Source organism: Pseudorasbora parva, chromosome 7 (genome assembly GCF_024679245.1).
Source record: "Pseudorasbora parva isolate DD20220531a chromosome 7, ASM2467924v1, whole genome shotgun sequence".
In the NCBI taxonomy this organism is placed as follows: Eukaryota; Metazoa; Chordata; class Actinopteri; order Cypriniformes; family Gobionidae; genus Pseudorasbora; species Pseudorasbora parva.
This window is the reverse complement of record NC_090178.1, coordinates 40,105,540-40,122,837: the sequence shown is the minus strand read 5'-3', so window position 1 is coordinate 40,122,837 and position 17,298 is coordinate 40,105,540. Positions and strand designations below refer to the sequence as shown.

The 17,298-nt window shown below is 38.4% G+C and overlaps 1 protein-coding gene across 1 annotated transcript in view; it reads right to left on the bottom strand.

Moving 5' to 3' along the window:
- Positions 1–17,298, bottom strand: part of cdkal1 (CDK5 regulatory subunit associated protein 1-like 1) — a 394,373-nt gene that overhangs the window by 11,223 nt on the left and 365,852 nt on the right. Inside the window, exons 13-14 of the mRNA XM_067449825.1 lie at positions 7,195–7,278; positions 3,564–3,728 (exon numbers count right to left, since the gene is read on the bottom strand). Coding sequence (XP_067305926.1) covers positions 3,564–3,728; positions 7,195–7,278 — 249 coding nt within the window. The remainder of the gene's footprint in view (positions 1–3,563; positions 3,729–7,194; positions 7,279–17,298) is intronic.

Genomic DNA, 17,298 nt, shown 5'->3' with positions numbered 1-17,298 from the left:
GGGGAGAGTACACGTCCACACAGAGGACATCAAATGATGCTTCAAAATGTGATACACATTTTAATTTCACACCCCATCAGATTTTACTGCTGCCCTGGCAGACCATAAACACAAGAGAGAGAGAAGGAAAGGAGAAATAAAGAGAGATTAAAAATATACTGGTAATTGGTCATGGCCATCTAACAGAGGCTGTTCTGGAGAAATAAAAAATCTAAATGTAAACAAACAAAAACAAGACCATTTCTTGTTCTTGGATGGGAAGCACAAGGATTCCTACTTTCTTCAGGACTGGAGGAGAATACATGCAGCTAACAGGACTATAGTTTAATGGAAGGAGCTCTAATGGTGCAGAACTCTATAAGTAGTGGCGATCTGCTGTTTTCATATTAGAGTTCACTAGTTAAGCAATCGAGAGCTCCCGGCAAAGACAGTGAAACGAGTGCTGAGAGATAATTAGGGCAGCAGAACATCTCGCACAATTCCTTTCTCAGACACACTTCATTTAAAAATCACTGCACTATATGAAAGAAATAAAATTTCTAAAATAAGTATAAATAAAAATAAGTTTCTTCTAGCTCCTTCATTTGACAATAAATTAGCCAAAGAGTTACTAAGCAAACAAGCTTTAGTCAAGTCATAAGTCATACTCTTTCAAAACTAAACCCTTGGACATCAACATCCAGACTAAGTCAGTCAGTCCAATAACCAGGCTGTCCATTTGAGTTAAGTGAAAAACAGCTTTCATCCAAAAAAAATGTAGTAATGGTGAATGGCTATGGCAACCCGTGCATTCTGGTTACCTTAAGTTGGTAAACCAACAAACTAGCTGTCATACCTGCTTAAAGGGGTGATAAAACACGATTTCACTTTTCTAACTTTAGCTAGTGTGTAATGTTGCTGTTTGAGCATAAACAACATCTGCAAGTTTACAACATTCAAAGTATAAAGCAAAGGGAGATATTTGCTTTTAAAGAAATGAATTTCTAAGGACTACAGCAAACGGCCGGTAGGGAAGCACAGCCTTTTCCTCCAGGGTAGCTGACATCAGCAGCTCCAATATTTACATAAACCCCTGCTCCGAGAATATTACATAAGGGGGATAAGGCTATTTTTTATTGCTGTGGAATAGTAAGCTGGAGTATGAAAGGATATTGCAGACTATTTTCAAAAGGAATTGCAAATTGTATTTGCAATTGCGTTTTCAATTTGTGGATGCATAAAATGTGACAATCCAAACTTAATTGCAAATTGCACATTTCTGTTTGGATTTTCGTTTATGCAAACGCACAAGGACTGCCATATTCCAAATAGAAAAGCAAAGTCTGTTTGTAATTGCATTTTCCATGTTTTACAAGTAATAACCGTGCCATTTTGGAATAATGATTAATCACCTATTTGCTATTTAATTTCCTCCATGTCCTGCACCAACCTGCACAAAATTAAAATGGAATCGCAATCCCATAAGATCATCCACTTCTCCTAATAAAGGGTGAATTCAAGGTGATTGGGACACTTTTGGCATTTAGATGACTTAGGAAAAGTGTCCCAATCACCTTAAATTCACCCTTTATTAGGAGAAGTGGATGATCTTGTGTTGTAAATCCAGCAGGCTCTGTCAATGTTTAAACATTTAATGGTGGCGAAGACGGCCACAGCCCGTGAAAACTTTACCCATCAACTAACACAACCATTTTCTACCCTGTTCCCTCATGTAATGTCACATTATATATATCAGGTGAAGTGGATGATCTTGTGTTGTAAATCCCGCAGGCTCCGACTCCCTGCCAGTGTTGAAAACACGTAATGGCTGTGATAACTTACTGATCAATAAACACGTGCATTAGGTGGTTAGCAGATAAGAACACAGTTTGGCCAGCTTACCAATGTGAGTCCATTGCATGTCTTCATAGAACCCGGAAAACATCAGACCGTTTTTACAAGAAGGGACAGAGCAGCGTAGAATAAAGGTAAAATATATGAAAAATAATGATTAATGATTTTTTAAAAACAAAAACAAAGCATGAACACGTTACAGTGCACCCTACAAACACACTCAAGCCTTCGAAAGAATGTGTTTTACCATCCCTTTAAAGGAATAGTTTATCCAGATGAAATACACAAATAAAATTAAGAATCAGCTGTTCTGCTCTAAGCAAAATTTAAGTGGATATTTAACCTTGAGATGAATAGCTTCTTGTTTAAGGTGAATCACTTGTTGTATTCCTCATTTATAAACTGCTTTGAATACTACTAAATGTAAATGTAAAACAATGGTCAACCTATATATACTCATGCCCAAATTCAAAATGGCCCACTGACTTTAACTGTATGAACAAACAAGAGCTGACATGTTCGTTCCACAGAAGGAAGGAAATCATATATGTTTGGAATATGAGGGGGAGTAAATGTTTACAGAATGATCCTTTTTGGTTGAAAAATCCATATCAAGGTTCTTTATGGAGGATTGTGCTGGTCAAGCAGTATAGACCAGCTATAACAATCTGCTTAAACCATCTTGAAATGAGCTATTATATCTGAAACAACAAAAGCTGTTTTTTGTTTTTTTGTTTTTTGTTTTTAACAAACCAGACCAAAACCACAAGATTAAGCTAGTAAGTCGTAGTGCTGCCAGGCATCAAATGGTGTTTAAATGTATTCAACTCAGAGGAATTTTCATTAGATTTAGACTTTCATTTAGCAGGAACTTCCTCATTTATTTTATTAATTCTCTATGTGATTTAAAGAATGTATATTAGATTTGGTTGGTCAAACTACAATAGTTAATTCTATTGTGTAGGTGGTTTCATGTACTATCAGAAATCCTGTGAACATGCTTTTTGAATTTCACACTCTCCTTCTAATGTAAAACAGACTGCAAACAGTGTGTGAAGTCTGGACTCTCAGCCTCCAATCTGTCATGTCCATCTCTTCAGAGACAGACAAAATGAGGGTGCTGCTCACACCATTCTCCTTCAGACAGACTCTCTGGCAGCTTAGCGGTCAATTGGCTATCACAGGCTCTGGCCACAACTGACTGTCCACTCAGCCAGCTTCTGCTGGTCCCTAAAAAGGACCCCATCATTACATCATCGGACTGCAGCTGAAACTGTTGTGCTTCTAAATACTTCAAAACTACTCAGAACATTCTGGGAATAAAGCCACTGATTGCAAACCAAAACCAAAAGTCAAGACCCAGTTATTTCTTTAGTTTATACAATACAGACAATACAGCTTATTTCAAAGCAGCTTCACCTTAATAAACAGGTTTAGATTCAATGATGCAAACTTAATCAAATATGAAAAATAAAAATTCGGAAGCAGTTCTTAAAAGTTCATCAATAATGAAATGAGTTAAATTCAGCTGTAAGCTGCAATACAGAAGACAATATTAGCATTATTCACTTAGATTCAGTTCAAATCAGTGCAGTTAAATGGATAACATTACTGAATATGAATGAACCCCCACACTCAGTGATTCTGAGTATTTTATCATCTAATAAATAATGGCATGTAAAGACATGTAGAACAAGCTAATCTGAAATGACATGGTCAAGTAGACTGACCTGAGGGAGTCCAGACACCTGGCCCTTCTGAAGAGGCTGAGCGATGGAGGGAGTAAAGACCTGCGCGTCCTCCACTGGGCAGCCCTTCATGTAGTGCTTCCCAGCCTCATATATATCCACCTCAATCATCTTCCCTTTGAACTCAGGCTTCTTGGGCACCAGCACCTGCAGAAGCATGAAGGAGACATTTTACCAGTTCAGTCCCTTGAGGTTAAAAGCTATAAATGCATCATAACACAATATACCAAAAGACATCATGAACAAAACAAAAAACAATAGGAAAGAAGGGTGTCTACAGTGGTTAACAACAAATATAATCTACAGCTCACAAATGGACAGTGTAAAACGTTTATGAAAACTGTAAAACTGTGACATTTTTGTGACAGATAATAAAATGAATTGATTGATTGTCATTAATCTATGAGATCCATGGTCATGTTGAACACTTTGAACTGACATTATGCACCATTAAAATGAAGGTGTAAGTAGTAATTCACCACTAAATAAAAACACAAGCCATAGGAAAAATAAATATGTTTTTGCAAAATCAAACACCATGATTTTTTTTCATTTCCAGCATTCCACTGTATCCACTCCACACATACATTTTAAACTGCTTGTTAAAGATTCTCACATATGCTTGTTAAAGATGCTCCTCATGCCGCTGTTGTGCATTTTCATAAAGGAAGCTTGTTTCGAGCTTGTAAGCACCATATTGACCATTTTGACTGTTTACTCCAGTGGAAAAAAACACACACAAACAAGCTACTTTTTTCATTGCTATGCTGTTGCTCTTGATGCCGGGTTGCCATACACTCATCTAATCCCAGAGCATCGGACACATTCCACTGAGACCTTAGATCTGCACGAGGTCTGAAGGGAGATGAATCAGTCCAGACATGGAGGCTGAATTGGATTAAAATGCTGTGCAGTTGGAATCTATAGGGGTTTACATCGAAATTGCCTTCATTACGCTGAGCAGCAGATAAGTTTGGAGCGTAAAAAACACCTTCCCCAGACATGAAAGGCTCGGCAGAAGCTTAAAGCGCATTATGATTCATCAAAACACCGACATATCAGAGGATCTGTTGAATACGTTTTCAATTAGGCTTGGGAAATAAATGTTTTCCTTTTCCTCCATCTCTGCTGTGGCCGACGTGTGCCGTGAATTTTAATACTTTAAGAGAAGACTTTTTCTCCCCATTTACTTTTTCATTCAATTACACAAACCCTGAAGGTCAAACACTAACATTTATAGGTGGCAGATAAAACGACTGTGAGTCTTTGTCTCATCTTTATTGAGATGAGTCCTTGCACACTTGAAACCCATTAAGAGTTGTCCACGTTCTGCTGGAAATTGCAAATCATTTCTACATCCTACTTCTCATTGTTAAATGAACGGTATTTCAGAGCCTGCGGCAGAGGACGAGGCAGCGTTTCTTTGAACCTCTTGAGTCTTTTTGAAAGCACACATCTGTGGCAGAGCTGAAGACCGCAAGCGTGTCCTTGAAGAACACACGAGCAGGAGGGTGGAGGACCAGGACTTCATGCTGAGATGAAGAGTGTGGGTGGTTAGCAGAGAGCCGTGTCCACTGTTTGGTGATTTAACCAGAAGAACTGCTGGTTTACACACATGATGGAGAGCACACATAATACCTAGTGCAGCCGGGATTACAGCGTGTAGAATAACAGACAATATCATGGTTTAAGATATGAGTCAGTCATTGAAAGGCTGTTGGTTTAAATCCCACATGGAGAATCAATGACAAGAGTGAACCAAACCAATGAGGTCTAGAAAACTTTTGCTGTTATTGTCTCTAGTTGAGTGCAAACATGTGAACAATAGTAGACAACAGTAGCAGCTCAACTGTCTGCACCTACATCCCACTGCTCAATTGCAAAAGATCTGATGAACTTTAGACTGTTGATGTTAATGTGCAGGTCTTGTAAGTAAACTGTAAGTGACTAGCTAGAAAATAACATTCTTAGTTCTTGCACTTTTTCATCCAACAAGATATTAAGGCCTGTTTTCAAAAATCTCATGGAGCTGGCAGATGTTTTCACTCGCCCTTGACGAGTCTGAGCAGCTCTGTCTTCAGTCTTGTCTCTGACATGGGCGCTGGAAGCTCAAAGACAGACTGGGCTTAAGCTCCAAACAACCTGAGCTGAGCTCTTAATCGGCACCATGTTCATGGTGATCCGTTGAGTAAAGCTCTGATAGATGGCCAGTCACGTCTCAAACACTCTGGAGAGCGTTCCAGCTTTGAGACTGCAGATCAAGGAGGAAAAGTAGAACAAAAGGAGGAAAATAAAACAGAGGGCTTGCACCTCAGATTAGACCCCCTATCCTTTAATGCGCAGCCCTGTCCTCAATCAATGGCACTGGAGATGGCTTTTTGCTGGCCATTATAATAGAAAGATCAATGGCGGCTGGCAGGATGAGTGACCTCCATGACCTCTTTGAGGAGCTGAGAGCCACAGCACTGTGCTTACCTGTGCTCTCCCTCAATCCGAGACAACTTTTTTGATGATAACATCTGTCTCACTTCTTACCATTAACTAGTTAGAAAGGAAACCAATGGCTTGTAACAATGCAGAAGACATGAGTGCACTAAAAAAGGGAAATAAAACATTAGAACTTCCTATGAACAATTATACAATAGTTTATCTTGTTGCGTCCATGAAAGAAAGAAAGTCATATGACATGAGTGTGAGTAAATGACTACATTCTGTTCATTGCTATTTCTTTGATTCTGGCATTGTTTGGAGACAGACGTCTCTGAAAGGGATTTTGAAACAAGAAGCTGGTGGAAGAGAAACCGTTTGTAAATACGCCCTGTCTGAAGAGAGGGAAAGGCCAGATCCGAAAGTAAATGGACCGTCAATCATCACATCAGCCTGAAAGTGCAGTGAGGTCGCCGGGTCATGATGGGAAAGGCTGGAATAGTACTGCTACACATATAAGGTGAGGGCTAAAACAATCTTCCCATTTAAGAAAAAAAAAACATTCATATTGTAGACCTTATGGATCTACAAGTTAAAAAGAATCACTTTATAAAGTACCTTTTAAATTCTTTATAAATGCAGATTTAAACATAAAAACGAATGTAGATATGAATGTATTATTCTTCTTTCAAAAAATATTATAATCCATATGAGCATGTGTGTCTAGATATGCCTCCTGCTTGTAAGCATGCTCAGTTTTAAATTTAAATGTCAAACAAATATGAACCACAAAGTAGTTTTCAGACATCACTGCTGCAGCTAATTAGAAAAGAAGTACTAAGTCAAAGACAGATTTGATTACAAATACACATTTTCATTACTTGGAATAAAATAAAGTAAATGTAAACTCATTTTATTTCAGCTAGTTGCCAGGGCAACATCTCTCATTTTCATTAAGTTTGACTTGATGTACTAAAATAACTAAAACTGAATTAAACAATAATACAAAACGATACAGGCATATAAAAAATAAATTAAACAAGACAAAAGATTAAAACTACAAAAACTAACTAAACTTAAAAAGAAAACTGATACTTATAAATTAAATCTATTTCAAAATATCAATAAAATATATCATAGTATCTCAATGACACTAAAATTACACTAGTCAAAGGTGAACTATTACCTGCTCATAGAACTTGTTGTGGGCGACGTAGTACTGGGAATCAAAGGACTCTTCAGTGACCAGCACACGCTGCCTCTCCCCGATCTGTGAGACGAGACAGAAACACACAAACAGGTTAAAGTGCATCTGAAAGACACAGACAGTCTAGTATGCTGCTCCTTGAAGATGTCCATGTGTTTGGAAGAGCTGTCACTGGCCCACAGCTTGTCTAAAAACAAGCATTTAAAATTCCCCCTTCCAGAACTGACAGCAAACACAAGTGTTTATTAGCTCATAAAAATATGACATTTGTACTGAGCTTGAATTGTACAGATGTATTAAAACCGATGAATGAGAGGAACAGGAACATTCATTCACATCATTCACATTATTATGTGCTAATTGGAGGAAATAAAAGCACTGCAGCACTTAGAGGTGTATGTGTTTGGCCTGTGACTATTGTAAGCTGTACGCTGATATTATCTTATGATGGAAAATATATCCTTTCATTCACAGTCTTACAAAGCAACTGTGCATGTATTTAAAGGTTTTTTTTGTGCAACCATGGGTTTACTGTTCACAGTGGTCAATTTAATGCACAGACAGACAATTTGGGAGAATAAAATAAATCCAAACACACACACACACACACACACACACCACACCACACACACACCACACACACACACACACACACACACACACACACACACACACACACACACACACACACACACACACACACACACACACACACACACACACACACACACACACACACACACACACACACACACATTTAGAGAACACACAAATGTATGTAAATTGTGTGTGAGGCCTGCTAAAACGACGAAAGAAAGAAACAGACGGGAAGGTTGCACTCGAATGATGGGCAGTGACACTTTATGAAATCCAGATTCCCCACTTTCTATTTAGTTGAAGCATCTGGCCTTTTGAAATCACAACAAACTTAATGTGCTTTGCGGAGCCTATTGGCCTGTGAAAGGGGCCCTCTTTGTTCCGGGCCCCTCGGCCGACTGCAGGAACAAGAGCCAGCGAGCTGCTTACGTCTAAATCGCTGAACCCCAGGGCTCATGAAAATGCCCTACCAAACAACACATGCACAGTTGATCTGCAAGCTTCCAGAGCTACTGGAAATCTGCTGATTGACTTTTTTGTGGTCCTGTCACAATACATAGAGCATTTCTGCTTGATAAAATGGGGAAACACAGAATGCAACCAATCAGGCTTTATATCCATAATTCTATACCATGAATCACAAAAGGTTTTGCTTGAAAGCTTAGGCAGCTGACTTGTTGCCCTGATGCCCTATCAGGCAATGACTTTGCAGGCCGTGTTTGTGCAAAAATGTTCCCTTACGATTTTGGAAAGACAGCCTGCAACCCTTCTGAGGCATAATGCCAGTGTAATGATCTACAACAAAAGAGGTGCGCTTTGGTCCAAACAAAGTGAATATTTAATTACTACGGTAGTTATTTCTCATTAGAAATCACAACAAAAGTGTGAAAAGTTAGTAGGACATACATTTGCACAATATAATCAAATGCATGGGATTGTGGGATATCATAGTCAATAAAGGATACATCTATGCTGCCTTCAAAAATTCATCAGATGAAGGTAAGTAGACAGGATGTAGCCCGATCATTTAATTAATACGTGCCTTTTTGCGTTCTTATCTCTGTAAGATCCCTGCAGCATAATCATTTTTATAATTCCAGATGCATCCTAGATCACAGTAAATCAGAGGCATTAGAAAATGTGCACACTGTGGTCATTAAGAGATGGATATGGTCAGCAACAATACTCAGGTAGGCTGTGCCATTTAAACTATTAAATTGGCACAAAATGTGCCAAAAAAGTATCCCACACACCATTACACCACCAGCCTGAACCATTGATACAAGGCAGGAAAAAACCATGCATTCATGTTGTTTATTCCAAATTCTGACCCTACCATCTGAATGTCACAGTAGAAATCGAGACTAATCAAACCAGGCAACATTCTTCCAATTTTGGTTAGCCCGTGCAAATTGTATCCTCAGTTTACAGTTTTTAGCTTATAGTAGTGGGCCCCAGTGGGGTCTTCTGTTGCTGTAGCCCATCTGCATGTAGCTCCATATGTTGTGCATCCAGAGATGGTTATTTGCATACCTCCATTGTAACAAGTGGCTGTTTGAGTTACTTCTGCATTTCACAGAACTGCCGCTCACTATACTTTTTCTCTTTTTTTGACCATTCTCTGTAAACCATGTAAATGGTTGTGCATTAATATCCCAGTATATCAGCAGTTTCTGAACTACACAGACCAGCCAGTCTAGCACCAACAACAGTGTCATGTCAAGGCAAAGGCTGGCCTGTGTGGTCCGATCAAAGAGACAAGCTAATGTAGCTTAAATTCCTCAATAAGCTAATGCTGTTTATGATTGAAAAATTTCAAAATACACAGTGCATCGTAGTTTGTCACCACAAACCAGTCAAGGTTGCCCATGCTGACATTGGAAGAATGTGGCCTGGTCTGATGAATCATATTTTCTTTTACATCACGTGGATGGGTGCATACCTGGGGAACACATTGTCATGGATGCAATATGGGAAGAAGGCAAGCTGGAGGAGGCAGTGTGATCCTTTGGGCAATGTTCTGCTGGGAAACCTTGGGTCCTGCCATCAATGTAGATGTTATTCTGAGACGTACCACCTACCTAAGCATTGTTGCAGACCATGTACACACTTTCATGGAAACAGTATTCCCTGGTGGTTGTGGACTTTTTAAGGATAATGGTACAAAGCAAAAATTGTTCAGGAATGGTTTGACGAGCACAACAACGAGTTTGAGTTGTTGACTTGGCCTCCAAATCCCCCAGATCTCAATCCAATCGAGCATCTGTGGGATGTGATGAACAAACAAGTCTAATCCATGGAGGTCCCACCTCGCAACCTACAAGACTTAAAGGAGTCCATGCCCAAACGGGTCAGGGCTGTTTTAGCAGCAAAGTGGGACCAACAAGGATCCAATGATCCTGAGGTCATAATGTTATGGCTAATTTGGTGTACATTTGGTGTTATATTATCTCTGCAATTTTTTTTACATTTAAAAAAAAAAAAAGATTTAACACTGCTGTGTGAGTGTTTTCTTATACAATGGATGAGGGAGTGATCCAAATTCCACATTCTCTCTGCTGACTGCTGTAACAAATCTCGATTTTTTATCATTTATTTTTTTCCCCTCTTTTGTAAAGTTGTGGAAATGCTATCATGGATTTTTTCTTCTTCTATTGGAGAAAAAGAGAATACAAAAAATATATTTGCTGTTGTCTCCCATTCACCACTATAGAAGTTTACCCACTTCTGCTTCTGAGGACCCCAGAATTGTGAAAAGGGTCCTACAGAAGCTTCAGATATGCATGAAGTGAATAGAATTATCCAAAAGTTTCCTCAAAGTGCATGTAGGAGTTTCCCTGACTCAAGCCTGAGGCGACAAGGAACACGTCTTGTTAATGTTCAAAGCTGCCCGACAGGCAGAGCGATCACAGACGAGCCTCCTCAGGTTCCACACATCGATGGGAAGCACTAACAAAAAGAAAAACAAGCCACATCCTCACAGGAAAAGTTGCTTACTATGTTATTCTGTGGGCAAATTAGCCAGACGAGAACCGGCTTTCTTAGCAAGAAGCTGTGACTTATACGCACGCACGCACACCCACACAGACACAGACACACACACAGACAGACACACAAGCATGCACCCCCCCCCCCCCCCCACACACACACTTAAAGTGGTCAGTATACTGCACAGGTGTGTGTTTCAAGTTATTCACCACAGTATATTCTTATTTATTCAACCTTGTGCCATTCACATGGAATTCCACCCAATTGGAATTTTTGGAATTCTATTTAATCACAGTCCAATTCGTAGTGACTTAAGTCTGTCGAGCTCCAAGAAGGTCAAATACCATAAGAGTATCAAACGATTCAAGTCATTTGATATTTTTATCTATATGAAAAGGGCATTGTTATTCACTGAAAATCCTCTTTAAGGATTCTTCTCAGCTCAAGCAGGAAAAGCAGACTTTGATTTATGTCTTTATGAAGTTTTTAACAGCACAGTCAGACCAAAGCCCTAAAGCTGATGTCTAATGATGAATTCAGTGTGGGGTGAGAAGCACATCACTGTACTGAAACATACATCAGAGGAGAACAGAGAAAAGCAGTGCTGCCACTCATCCTACCGATGATAAAGAATGCCCTGCATCAAGTTTGTTCTGGAAATAATAGCCCGTGCCTCTACCATTTGATCATAGATATAATATTCACTCTCAATTGAGCCTAATATAGGTCGTGGGATGACAACATCAAGAAATCAAACAAAGAAAGAACAGCAAGGGATTACGATCCTTCAGGATCCGCTCCTGATGATGGCTGAATCCCGTTATATAAAAAAGCTCAGGATGAGAAGGAAATAATATTTTTGTTGTGGAATCGCTTCTTCAGTGCTGTCATGAATGAAATCCCAGCTGGATATGAATCAAAAGAGAATAATAATTACAATGGTCCAGCACAAACACGCCTGCTGATCTGCAGGGCTTTACAGGCGACGTGAGAGGATTCACATCAGATGCAGACGAGCCTTTCAGGAGATAAAAACTAGCTGACTCTCTGGTGAGCGTCACGTCTTCAAACGGTCCGGGATTCCATAGGTGAAGCGCTCAAAGATTTCTTCAGGGAACATGAATCTCTTTAGTTTGTCAGGAATCTCACACTGTTAGACAACAGACGATGCAGCGTGCCAGGATTAAGATGATTATCATGATTTAATTGATAATTAATCAATCCAAACAACAATCAGAATAAATTAAACTCAAGCGTTTAGTGTGTGAGACTAGTTCTTTCAGCAGAATCAATTGCTTCATTTGTTTCCTTCCTGCATATTGTCAGTCTCTTATAATTTGAGTGGAGTGAATGTCATTGTTGTCTGTCTGTTCATTCAGACACAGTGAGGCGCAGTGCTATCAGAACACACTCTTGCGTTCCACAGCTTTTACATTGTACATGTTAACTTGTTGCAGCATCAAGATAAAAGAAGTTTAAACACAAAAACACTCTCTGAGAATAGGCCCACAGAGGTAAGCGGCCGAACATGAGAAATACAGCACACCTGAAAAAGAAGGAAGGAGGAATATGATAGTTTGCTTCTCACATCAAATGGCACTTAAACTCAGCAAAAGCTTCTTATCGTGCATTTGAGTGCTGCCACCGTCTCAACTGAAATACTTTAATTTGTACAGACCGTACATATTCAGATCACAGATGGCATTCAACAAACCACAGCGACTTTTAAAGACAATGAAACTCGCACCACACTCCAAAATCTAATTAAGGCTCTTAAATTTAGTGTCTTCTGTTACCGTGACGACCCACCGGGACTTAATGAAGACCATCACATTGGATTATATAGTGTGAAAAGAAACAAGGACAAAAGAGTACATGATGAAGTAATTAAAAAAGAGAAACTCATGTTGAACATCACAAATGAGAGCAAGAAAAACACCACCATGTGCTATTTTTACATTTAGAGTTTAATTGAGGGTGTACAGGAGAAAACAATACTGAGACACACACTACGCACACACATAGCCTACCACTGAGAGCGAGGTGATCTACAGCAGAGCTCTACTGGCAGAGCATGATCATGAGCAGCTTGTCTCATTAACAATCATTAGCAGTCACATATACACACAGAAATTTTACATTTTCATTCTTATTTTTTACTTAAACCTTAATTAATAATTTAATTAACATTATAATGTAGTTTGGGTTAGTTCACCCCCCAAAAAAAATAAAAATGATGTGATTAATTACTAACCCTCATGTCGTTCTAAACCTGTAAGACCTTCGTTCATCTTCAGAATACAAGTTAAGATATTTTTGATGAAATCGGAGATCTCTCTGACCCCTTTATAGACAGCTATTTAAATTAACACTTTCAAGGCCCAGAGAGGTAGAAAAGACATATACTAATTATATGAAATTAAAATTAAAATACTAATAGTGGTTCAACCTTAATTGAAGTAAGGAGAATACTTTTGTGCACAAAAAATAAACTAAAATAATGACTTCATTCAGTTCTCATCTGTGTCAGTCTCTGCATGTGCTCACACAGTAAAAAAATGTCTCCCATTGAAAATGTCTAGTGACTGATCACATCTAAATTTTTCAGTTGGTCAAATTGAAATTCTGTGAATTGATGCAATTTAATTCACAGAAATTCAGTTTTGCCAACAGAAAAATTTAGATGTGATTAGTCACTTGAAAATTTTCAATTGGAGACCTGAATTCTTTTTACAGTGCAGGTGAACCACATCGGCCAATGGTAAGCTGGCGCACTGGCATAGCTCTGATGTAACTCAGAAGCGCTGGACTGTATTTACAATGACAACAGAGTAGGAGACTTACACAGACGTGAAGAAATTGAATAAAGTTATTATTTTTGTTTGTTTGTTTTTTCACACAGAAAGTATTCTTGTCGCTTCATAAAATTAAGGTTTAAACACTGGAGTACATGGACTATTTTAACAAAATTAGTTTTAACAAAAGTAGTTTTTACTACCTTTTCTGGACCTGGAAAGAGTTAAATAAATAGCTGTCCATGGAGGGTTCTGAGTGGTGAATATCTTAATTTGTGTTCCGATGGTGTTACAGGTTTGGAACGACATGATGGTGAGAAATTAATGACAGAATTTTCATTTTTGGTTGAACTAACCCTTTAAGGAAAATAACATGAGAAGTGCTAATAAGTGCTGCTAAATGTTTTAGACATAGTCTTGTCTAGTGGAACCTTTAAAAGGGAAAGTTATAAGAACAAGATAAATCATAATAGACAACTGCAGGTAAAAATTAAGGGAAAAGGAAAGTTCCAGCAGTTTCTTGAAAATTGTCATGAATTCTGCTGTCCGGATAGCAATAGGAAATTATTCCAAAAATAATTCCTCAGTCTAGCAATGGACACAACAATGTAAAACATTAATACAGAACATGTGTAACAAGTGTTTATCTGCTTTTTACAGCTTCAAAACACATCTTATTGAAAACAGAATTCAGAGTCTGATCAGCTTTCAAATCAAACTTTAACAGCTAAAAACACATACATGTTCAACCCCCCTCATTTATCTTCAGACGTTTTCATGAAAAAATTATTTAATTATTTGCTCAGAATTAGAGTTGCTTTGTAATGAAGCCACACAAATAATTTGATGGTGAATAAATGTATTCAATCACTGATGTATCTCATATCATACTGGCTAATACATCTGCACAAACTTGCACTAGCTCCAAGTGATTTATGGTTCAAATTATCATTAGCCTGTCAGATTGCAGCCATGTGGGCAAGCAGTTAAAGCTCTCTGCTTCCCCTTCATTATTGTTCTTGAGTGAGTCACGGCACCACGTTCAGCTATACACAATGACATCTAAATGAGAAGGACTTTGCACTTGGTTTCAAGTGTTTCAATGATTTCAGCAGGGCATTTCATAAAGAAGCAGATCACATGACCAGCTGGTTTTACACATAAAACACGGCAGCACCGATGGCATACAGTCAGCTCATAGCCAAATATTTCCCAAAGCATATGAACAGGAAACCATAAATTTAAACCTGCCTAATCAGGTCTGTCTGTCTCGTTTACACTGATAATATGGCTGCATATAGACACTGTAAATTTTTTTTTTTAAAGTCAGTAAAAACAGGGCACAATGTACTGTATAAATATGAAGGAATTCTCCATATATATATATACATATTTTTTTTACAGGTGTTTTACCTGTATTTTAAATCTCTCTCTCACTCTCTCTCTCTCTCACACACACACACACACACACACACACACACACACACACACACACACACACACACACACACACACACACACACACACACACACACACGGTTTCAGATGGAAACAAATGCTACAAGAGGATGCACAAAGAACATCAGTTCTTGAGAAAACCATCTGTATACTGTCACTCCAGAAGAATCCAGATCTGATGTACATGAAATCACAACTGGCCGTTTACTTTAATAACTGTTCCTGCTCTTATTGTGAGCAATTGTTCTCAGTGGTTCCCAAACATTTATTTATTCATGATGGCCCATCACGATATTAACATTGACCACCACAAATACATTTGAGTGCTTTCTATTCATTAACTACTGTGGCAGCCCCGGAAATATATTTAAACTTCTAATAACATAAAAGGTTTTTAATGTTGTGTTTTGCACCAATTATGCTGTGTCTGACAAGACAATGACATGCACAATCTATACACAAACCTACTATTAATACTAAAAGGAATAGTCAGGTTAAACATATCCTATTGTGTTCTGGACTATTCCTTTAAGGAGAACCCAATATTTTATGGCAGTATTAATCTTTCCTTGGCTGTGTGACGGTCGGTATCTGTGTTTATAATGCCTGATTGCTGCTGACAGAACTGTGTTAGTAAATGACTGTCAGAGGGAGGTGATGCCTGATTGCTTCATCAGCCATGTATGTGTGCTGATTGCGTCCAGTAGTTCATTTAAGCACATATAAAACAGCTTCCATAATGCAGAGGTGGAAATTATATCTCTAGAATATAATTACACAAAATGCTCTCTGTATCACATTTAATCATAAAACACATACAATCAGCATTCACCTTGAACTAATGATATTCCTGTCAGCTTCTTGCTAGAAAAACCAAGTCCTAATTTCAGACTTATTTGTCTAACTGAACCTATCAAAGTCTTACGGCCGTTCACACACACTGTAAATGTCAGTCTCATAAGTAGTCATTTTTAACACACTGCTCCTGCTATTACACTCTCTATTGAGTACTTGTGAATGAATGAGTGCTGGTGATTCAGTAACTACATCACTGACTATGTTGCATGTCATTAAAGCACGCAGAGCACTGCTTCCAGACACTCACTGCCATTGCACATGAGTGTCTATGAACTGAACTTCACATGCTGTAGTTTGAGTGAACATACCCCCAGATGATTTAGACACATTTATGCTCCTTTTCAGCATAAATGTCTGATTTTATTATGACTGTGACTGAAAATGTATGTCCTGTCTGTTTTATGAGTCACCTTATTTAAATAGTGCTTTATAAACTCCATATTGTTTCAAAGTCGCTTCACAGGAAAATAACAATCAATGATGCAAAATCATCAATTAATTTAATAAGATAATAGTGTCATTACTCAGCTCAGTGTTGATTTAGTTCAGTTCCATAACTGTGTAAAGTTCAACAATTATAAAACAAGTTAAATTCAGCTATAAGCAGCTCTACAGTAGACAATATTGTCATTATTCAGCTGAATTCATTTCAAGTTTTGTGCTAATCAGATTGCAAAGCAGTCAAATAAATAATATTACTGCATATTAAGAGTCTTTTTTAAATGTCAAGAGAGTCTGAATCCAACTTAACATGCAAATAAATGTCCTAGATAGGGAGCAGATGTAGGGCTGGAGGAGAAATATGTCTGACTGATGCCAGGTTCACTGGGACCGATCACAAGGCTTCATTTTAAGGCGATTAATGTCAGCAGGCTGATGGTGAAGTGCTGCTTGTTTGCATGTGTGGTGAACACGTTTGTAAATGTGCCTATAGCTCAAGGATACCTCTGAAGGAAAGCAGCGACTCACTAAAATCTCACTCATAGTCTATCTATTTTCTCACACATACAGATGTAGTGTAGCTACTGTAGGCTTGCTGACTGACAGCGTCTTCGAAGAGCCATGAACTGTCCCATGGATCAGACGCTGGAGCACTCCAACAGCATCTAAAATGCATGATAACTGCTTTCTTCGTGCCAAGTTTGTCAGTCGACTCTAAAGAATGCCTCTCAGAGCTAGAACACTCAACATGTTTGATTGTAACATGAGATCAGAGAGTAGAAGTGTTTGCTTTCTTGAGATCATAAGACAAGAGGAGAAGAGAGGACAGATGAAATGCTGCTGTCTCCTCTTTGAAATGTTCTCTTATACATCTCTTGCAGAATCAGAAACAATTCTGTGTATAAATAAGTCAAGAGAAGAACACTTCCTAGGAATGTCCAAAACT